Raw genomic sequence first — 9,361 nt, 5'->3', positions numbered from 1 at the left:
CTGTTGAACTCGTTATCTGTAATAAAAGACACCTGTCCACACACTCAATCAAACAGACTCCAACCGTCCCACATGGCCAAGACCAGAGAGCTGTGTAAGGACATCAGGGCTAAAATTGTAGACCCGCACAAGGCTGGGATGGGCTACAGGACAATAGGCAAGCAGCTTGGTGAGAAGCAACAACTGTTGGCGCATTATTAGAAAATGGAAGAAGTTCAAGATGACGGTCAATCACCCTCGGCCTGGGGCTCATGCAAGATCTCACCTCGTGGGGCATCAATGATCATGAGGAAGGTGAGGGATCAGCCCAGAACTACACGGCAGAGACTGGCCAATGACCTCAGAGAGCTGGGACCACAGTCTCAAAGAAAACATTAGCTAACACACTACGCCGTCATGGATTAAATCCTGCAGCGCACGCAAGTCCCCCTGCTCAAGCCATCGCATGTCCAGTCCCGTCTGAAGTTTGCCAATGACCATCTGGATGATCCAGAGGAGGAATGGGAGAAGGTCATGTGGTATGAGACAAAAATAAAGCTTTGGTCTAAACTCCACTCTCCGTGTTTGGAGGAAGAAGAAGGATGAGTACAACCCCAAGAACACCATCCCAACCGTGAAGCATGGAGGTGGAAACATCATTCTTTGGGGATGCTTTTCTGCAAAGGGACAGGACGACTGCACCGTATTGAGGGGAGGATGGATGGGGCCATGTTCGCGAGATCTTGGCCAACAACCTCCTTCCCTCAGTAAGAGCATTGAAGATGGGTCGTGGCTGGGTCTTCCAGCATGACAATGACCCGAAAACACACAGCCAGGGCAACTAGGAGTGGCCTCCGTAAGAAGCATCTCAAGGTCCTGGAGTGGCCTAGCCAGTCTCCAGAGATGAACCCAATAGAAAATCTTTGGAGGGAGCTGAAAGTCCGTAATTGCCCAGCGACAGCCCCGAAACCTGAAGGATCTGGAGAAGGTCTGTATGGAGGAGTGGCCAAAATCCCTGCTGCAGTGTGTGCAAACCTGGTAAAGAACTACAGGAAACGTATGATCTCTGTAATTGCAAACAAAGGTTCTGTACCAAATATTAGTTCTGCTTCTCTGATGTATCAAATACTTATGTCATGCAATAAAATGCAAATTAATTACTTAAAAATCATACAATGTGATTTTCTGGATTTTTGTTTTAGATTCCGTCTCTCACAGTTGAAGTGTACCTATGATAAAAATTACAGACCTCTACATGCTTTGTAAGTAGAAAACCTGCAAAATCGGCAGTGTATCAAAACTTGTTCTCCCCACTGCTTATAGTTGGGGAGTTTCTCCCATATATTTTAAGATCTGGCCACAGATGGACCCCACTTTGAGAAACCCTGACTTAGAGTATCTTTGATGTTACCTAACAAACCCCATGTTTGCAGGGCTATGTGCAGGGCGTCTTAGATACACAGAATAGGGTCTACAGTGTTTTTTTTGTATACATGCCTTCATTATAAATGTATTAAGCACTGAGCAGATAGAAGTCTGATATTTTTTTTTAAATATTATTGTATCCTCTTAGAGTCTGCAAAAATGTATAGCAAAGTCATGTCAACAGCCCTCACAGAGAATGCCCATATAACTGAGTTAAATACATTTTTTTTCCTGTTTTAGCATCTGGGGTCAATGAAGATCAACAAATTCAGTGCACACTGTCATTCATCTTTATTGATTTATCTATTGTATACATTCTGTGTAAACATAAGACTGTCCAAGACTCAGTGAACCCCTCTGGAACKGGGAGGAGCCCAGTAGATTATGGGTACAGTGTTGAAAAGGCTGTGAGGTTACAGTTCAGTGTGCAGTAGAWTTTTGGCTTTCTTCATGTTCTCGGCCACTGTGGAGAAAGGGGCACAATAGACAAGAAGCTTGAGCAAAAATCTATTCACCAGGGAAGGGGTCAATTCCATTTCAAGTCATGAAGAGAATGGGAATGCAATTCAAGAATTGACTGAATTGAAATGGCCCCGACCCCAACCTTGCTTTACAAATTCTGTTAGTAGTCTAGATAGACCAAACAATTCATTATTTTAAACTTCCAGCAATTACAGTAATAATTTGCTTAATTTCTTGACTAATAATAATAATCATGCTTTCACTTTTCAGATTTTAATTTGAGCACCTGACGCCTGGATTTGCCCTTATCACACTCTTTCCTACTTCTTCAGCAATTTTGTCAGAAAACCTTGACACACTCTTCCAGTAAAACTTTCATATACATAGTATTCACCCACCCCCTCACCCGCCCACCTTTTCTCCACCTAAGAACTATGAAGCATTCTCATTATTTTGTGGTTGCATCTCCCAACTCTCTGTCCCAAATAGTTAGGGGATAAGGTGAAGGAAGAAAGAGTAGAACCTAATTAATAAGTAAGTTCAGTTTGTGTTAAGGGGGAAAAAAGTTTGGGGGGGGGATGTGGGTGTGTGTGTGTTAAGCACGTAACAGGAGGATAACTGAATCTCATAGGACCTCATTAGGGATGAAGAGAAGAAGAGGTACACTCACAGTACGGGATGTCGCTCGGCTTGTAGGCGAACATGTGGCTCCCGTGCTTCCCAACAAGCTCAGCACGCACAGTCATGGATGGATCTGTAGAAAAAAGGTGTGTGTGTGTGTGTGTGTGTGTGTGTGTGTGAGAGAGGGGGGGGGGGTAAGGGGATGGGGGTTACAGAGACAGTTATCAATTTTGGAGGAGCACTACTTAAAAGAAGAAGTTCTACATTCCAGACTGGGTTGGGTGTTAGAGAATGTCTGCAGCCACATGTTTCTTTCAACCAGAACACATCATTATGGGTGCATGAATAACTAGATTGTAATGCTTTATTCATACTACTCAATTTCTAACACTACGGCGACTCATACATTAGATTGATCCCTGAATCAAAAATGCATGTTGTCTGATTGTTATTTGGTTAATGGCTACTAATTAAAAGTAAAGTTATATGAGGCACTGAATACAGTTACATCAAGTATCTCACGGCAAGCATTAGACAGAGGGATGTACTGGGGATTCAGCATGAATGGGGTTTCATTTCCTAATTGAGAGATGTCCTCAGATGACATMGTAGAAGAAGAGAGACCCACCAACAAAGATAATTCTTGGAACGTAGTGGCCATCTGGTGCCAGATTGGTGTCTGTAGTCTCATGCTGAAAAATATATCCAAATTACATAAAAATATACATTTATAATAATCAACATCTATCATKTCACCTTAACATTTAATATCTAACATGTATCTACAGGTAAGGAAATAATTAAATGCATGATTCAATGTTTTATCTGTGATTGGAATATGGTTATAACCATATAATTGCATTGCTTCCAATGAGTACATGTTGAAAAAGCATTAAAAAGATAATTACAATCAAATTGAGCATGACAAAATCCTCTTGGGCAAGTTCCTGTACGACTTTATCAGCAGCAAACGCCTTCTTCAGAGCTGTCAAAGAGCCGTGACAGAACGACAGTTAGTGAGAACCCCACCTTCAACTTCGACACTTTATCCTCATAAAGTGGAATTTGTATGTGTATTGCAATTCCTTTGTCATTCAAGCCCTTACAAATGATCATGTCTKGAATATAATTAAAATCTTGATACAAAAAGACCAGAATGACTTGAATTGTAAGGCAACAAAGACCTTGGTTGGGGGGCACTGTGGTTAGATGAAGAATGTGTGAGTATAAAAGTACAGCAGTATCACCTTGACTATGAGGACAATCTTCCATGTGATGAATGACCATCAGAGGCTTCTTACTGTTGGAACACGAGGACACAGTCAAAAGATGAACATATTCCACTGCAGAATAGGTAGTGGGTGGATGTACTTACAGAGAAGCAAATACTGTCTCTGGGAATATACCAAACCCAAGGCCTGAGTGTCATTAAGGATATATGAGTGCACATAGATTGTGCCAGTACCAAATGGTATTCTAGTSCCTATTCAGTGTACTACATTTGATAGGACTCTGGTCAAAAGTAGTGCACTATGTAGGGAACAGGGTGCRATTTGGGAWTCAGGCACTGAGMAAATATGAGGATTTRAGTTTCAATTTGATTCGTTTCTTTGGGGACATTGAATTAATGGGGCATAGTGACATAATCATTGTGAGGATAGGACTGTGACATAAGCAGATACACTATATGACCAGAAGTATGTGGACARCTGCTTGTCGAACATCTCATTCCAAAATRATGAGCATTAATATGGGGTTGGTCCCCCCTTTGCTGCTATAACAGCCTCCACTCTTCTAGGAAGGCTTTACACTAGATGATGGAACTTTGCTGTGGGGACTTGCTTCCATTCAGCCACAAGAGCATGTGAGGTCGGGCACTGATGTTGGGTGATTAGGCCTGGCTTGCAGTCGGCGTTCCAATTTATCTCAAAGGTGTTCAATGGGGTTGAGGTCAGGGCTCTATGCAGGCCAGTCAAGTTCTTCCACACAGATCTCGACAAACCATTTCTGTATGGACCTCACTTTGTGCACCGGGCCATTGTCATGTTGAAACAGGAKAGGGCCTTCCCCATGGCTATTTTCTGGCCACTCTTCCCGTAAAGCCCAGCTAGGTGGAGTGTACGGCTTAAAGTTGTCCTATGGACAGATACTCTAATCTCTGCTGTGGAGCTTTTCAGCTCCTTCAGGGTTGTCTCTTTGTTGCCTGTCTGATTAATGCCCTCCTTGCCTGGTCCGTGAGTTTTGGTGGGCGGTCCTCTCTTGGCAGGTTTGTTGTGGTGCCATATTCTTTCKATTTTTTAATAATGTATTTAATGGTGCTCTGTGGGATGTTCAAAGTTTCTGATATTTTTTTATAACCCAACCCTGATCTGTACTTCTCCACAGCTTTGTCCCTGACCTGTTTGGAGAACTCCTTGGTCTTCATGGTGCCGCTTACTTGGTGGTGCCCCTTGCTTAGTGATGTTGCAGACTTTGGGGTCTTTCAGAACAGGTGTATATATACTGAGATCATGTGACAGATCATGTGACACAGATTGCACACAGGTGGACTTTATTTAACTAATTATGTGACTTCTGAAGGTAATTGGTTGCACCAGATCTTATTTAGTCGCTTCATAGCAAAGAGGGTGAATACACATGCACGTACCACTTTTCCGTTTTTATTTTTTTATTATTTTTTTAAACTTTCATTTCACTTCACCAATTTGGACTATTGTGTGTATGTCCGTTACATGAAATACAAATAAAAATCCATTTAAATGACAGGTTGTAATGCAACAAAATTGGAAAAACGCCAAGGGGGATGAATACTTTTGCAAGGCACTGTAGGTCCTGTGGTTGAGTGTAGTCTGGCCCAGGAGTGTGAAGGTGAACGGAAAGGCACCCTTGCTGTCGCTGCTTGGCCGGTTCCCCTCTCTCCACTGGGGTTCTCTGCCTCTAACCCTATTACGGGGACTGAGTCACTGGCTTAGTGGTGCTCTTCCATGCCGTCCCTAAGAGGGGTGCGTCACTTGAGTGGGTTYAGTCACTGACGTGATCTTCCTGTTCGGGTTGGCGCCCCCCTCGGGTTCGTGCTGTGGGGAGATCTTCGTGGGCTATACTCGGCCTTGTCTCAGGATATTAAGTTGGTGGTTGAAGATATCCTTCTAGTAGTGTGGGGGCTGTGCTTTGGCAAAGTGGGTGGGGTTATATCCTGCCTGGTTGTCCCTGTCCGGGGGTATCATTGGTGTCTCCCGACCCCTCCTGTCTCAGTTGCCAGTAATTATGCTGCAATAGTTTATCTGTCCGAGGGCTAGGGTCAGTCTGTTATATCTGGAGTATTTATCCTGTCTTATCCTGTGTCCTGTGTGAATTTAAGTATGCTCCCTCTAATTCTCTCTCTCTCTTTCTTTCTCTTCTCTCGGAGGACCTGAGACCTAGGCTAATGCCTCAGGACTACCTGGCCTGATGACTCCTTGCTGTCCCCAGTCCCCCTGGTCATGCTGCTGCTCCAGTTTCAATTGTTCTGCCTGCGGCTATGGAACCCTGACCTGTTCACCGGACGTGCTACCTTGTCCCGGAACTGCTGCTTTCGACTCTCTCTCTCTACCGCACCTGCTGTCTCTAACTCTGAATGATCGGCTATGAAAAGCCAACTGACATTTGTGCTGACCTCTACAACCACTGTGATTATTATTATTTGACCCTGCTGGTCATCTATGAACGTTTGAACATCTTGGCCATGTACTGTTATAATCTCTACCCGGCACAGCCAGTAGAGGACTGGCAACCCCTCAGAGCATGGTTCCTCTCTAGGTTTCTTCCTAGGTTCCTGCCTTTCTAGGGAGTTTTTCCTAGCCACCGTGCTCCTAATTCTGCATTGCTTGCTGTTTGGGGTTTTAGGCTGGGTTTCTGTATAGCACTTTGTGACATRGGCTGATGTGAAAAGGGCTTTATAAATACATTTGATTGATTCATTCTTTACACCTGTCAGCAACGGGTGTGGCTGAAATAGCTGAATCCACTCATTTGAAGTGTTGTCCATATACTTTTGTATATATAGTGTAGCTATAATAAAATGTTTCACTCAGACATTTGAAAGATTGTTCTAATTTTCAAATGTACGCCACTAACCAAAAAACACAATTGCAATGTGATATGTCTTGTTGTGTATTTTGTCTAATATCTTGTCTTACCTTTCTGTCATTGTCATCAGGGCTTCCTCATAGGTCTGGACCCAAGTAATGTCATCCCCCCATCCTGAGGCAAAATAAAAWAWWTATATAATAAAATATATACGCCATTTAGCAGATGCTTTTATCTAAATGCGACTTACTGTCATGCGTGCATACATTTTATGGTTGGTAAGGGGATGGAACCCAACTGASCTACAAATGACCAGATTGGACCAGATTGATTTAATTTGGTGTTAATGTAATGGGGATGAGGAGCTGTTTTTAGTAGTAAAGTCCAATGGAGGTTAGATATGTTAAGTCTTACCTCTTGAGAGAGTTTGAGGGCCTTTCTTTGTTTTCTTCTGTATGGACACTTCCATGCAGGTGACAAAGAGCAAGGCAAAGAGAGACCACCGATACATGGCGTTCACCAGTTCTGAGAGTGGGGAGAGCGAGGGAGGAGGAGGCAGTCAAGTCTAACTGTTAAACTTTTATTTTTTTTACATGGGACCCTATGCAAAAGAAAATCTCATCAAAATCTTTACCAAAAGTGGTGGTCAGATTCTCAACTACAATGCCCTATGCAAAAGCCAACTTCTCAATAATCTCGGAACCTTGCACCAAATCTCAGGTGCACTGGCCAGTTTACATTTATTTTACCAGTCAGTCACAATGAAAGTAAACCTTCCTTATGATAGGGTGGTGAAGACCATACTCAACTATGTTAGACTATCTGTCTCGGAATTCGCTCACACACCCTTGATGCCTAGACCTCAAAATCATTTCTGCATGCCAAGGATCCTGATTTTGGATCTGACAATGGAGCAATGAATGAAGACTTTGCAGYCTGTGTGTCAGAACAGGATTGACCGGTTTAATTACAATGATGTATGTGCTAGAATACTTAAAGCCTAAATGGCACAGTGAATGGGCACATAACAATCTAACACCTGTGTATATTGTCTATCACTCTTGACCATATAAAAGTGAAGTACCATTAAAAAGGGACCCTYTCGAAAAAAACGTGGCTTTTATTTWGCTATTTCTACACAATTGKCTAATGAATAGTACTACTGTATATGCCTACTGAAACAGACCAAACTTGTTTGTTTAAGTTTCCCATTTCCTTAAAGTATTCCTTTTCCTGATAATGACACAGGTATATTAGACTAGAGTGTTTTTAAATGCTAAAACAAAATCCTGTACTGGTATACTGTATTTTAGAGTTAGCGTAGATAATGTTAATTTATTCACAACTTTAAACCGTTTATTTCGTTGTCAATCTGCTTCTTGTTTGGCCAAATGGCCAGGGGAAAATGAAGGTTTTAACARTACTGAATGTTGACACCGATAGGCGTATACGCTACCCAGATTATTCAAATGCTGCATCAAGTGAACATAACAATAGTACAGGTTTCAACTGAGGAATGTTTTTCAATAATATAAATATCTTACCTATTGCACAGGCGTACGAGGAGTGTCTGGAGCCTATGTCCAAGCTGACAGTAACTTGGTTTTGATTTTCCGGTCTTTTTATAGACAACAGAACTTACCAAACAGGTATGGGATTGGCATTACACGAAACAAAGCAAATGAAATGTAGCTCACAAATACACTGTAATAGGAATTTCACAAAAGGAGATAAGTTGTTGCTAAAGTCAATCAAAAATCTATCCAATTTATTACAATTTGCAACAGGGATACACAACCCAGCACAGAAGAAGATAAAATGTCTAACTGGCTTCTTGGAGACAGGCCCTTTATCCTAATCAGACAGCACCAAAAGTTCTGTAAACACCAGACCAATAGGGTCGTAAGGAAGTCAAAACAAAAGTCTGTGACTTTGTCAGCTGCTACAGAATCACACGTGTCCACAGAATGTCATTACTAAAATACAACAGTGAATAATCAGTGTGTCCTCGGTCCATGAACCTTCTGTCTGGCGTCAATCARTATCCACAGATATGAGAATAATCCATAACATTCAGKTTCAAGTCTAGTGACCATCAACCCACACCTTGAGTGTCTCAAACAGAATCCTGAAAATRTGTCTTACAGAAACTCGTACGTGGTACATTTTCACAACTCTTAGTGGAAAACTCCAAACTGGTCACATTTGTAACGCAGCCAGTTTTCAAAACCTGTCATTGTGCACTCATTTGGATTGTTACCATATTTAACCACACAACCATTGATTCAAATATATAAGTTTATTGTGAAATGTAATGAGAACATTAGTTTAATCACCAAAACAACATAATGGGATCTTTTCAATTTAGTCGTTTTAACTACCAGTTAATTTAATCCAATAGCAAACAATGCAAGATACGTGTTTCAAATTGCCCTTAAAAGTTCTGAAAGTACAATGCTACAGTACTGTAAATTACAGTAGATTACACAGTTTTCACATTAGGCAATAGACTTACAGTGAGGGAAAAAAGTATTTGATCCCCTGCTGATTTTGTACGTTTGCCCACTGACAAAGAAATTATCAGTCTATAATTTTAATGGTAGGTTTATTTGAACAGTGAGAGACAGAATAACAACAAAAATATCCAGAAAAATGCATGTCAAAAATGTTATAAATTGATTTGCATTTTAATGAGGGAAATAAGTATTTGACCCCTTCTCAATCAAAAAGATTCCTGGCTCCCAGGTGTCTTTCATACAGGTAACGAACGGAGATTAGGAGCACACTCTTAAAGGGAGTGCTCCTAATG

At 41.6% G+C, this 9,361-nt stretch overlaps 1 protein-coding gene across 1 annotated transcript; it reads right to left on the bottom strand.

Moving 5' to 3' along the window:
- Positions 1-1,671: 1,671 nt before the first annotated feature.
- agr1 (anterior gradient 1) lies at positions 1,672-8,180 on the bottom strand. The gene is made up of 8 exons (XM_023980829.2): positions 8,097-8,180; positions 6,967-7,077; positions 6,663-6,726; positions 3,735-3,787; positions 3,396-3,472; positions 3,116-3,179; positions 2,537-2,620; positions 1,672-1,867 (listed from the first exon to the last, which is right to left on the bottom strand). The coding sequence occupies exons 2-8, from the start codon at positions 7,061-7,063 to the stop codon at positions 1,818-1,820; spliced, it is 489 nt and encodes a 162-aa protein (XP_023836597.1). The 5' UTR covers positions 7,064-7,077; positions 8,097-8,180; the 3' UTR covers positions 1,672-1,817.
- Between the last annotated feature and the right edge of the window lie 1,181 nt (positions 8,181-9,361).

This window comes from Salvelinus sp. IW2-2015, linkage group LG36, assembly GCF_002910315.2.
Source record: "Salvelinus sp. IW2-2015 linkage group LG36, ASM291031v2, whole genome shotgun sequence".
NCBI lineage: Eukaryota > Metazoa > Chordata > Actinopteri > Salmoniformes > Salmonidae > Salvelinus > Salvelinus sp. IW2-2015.
This window is presented reverse-complemented; position numbering and strand designations above follow the sequence as displayed.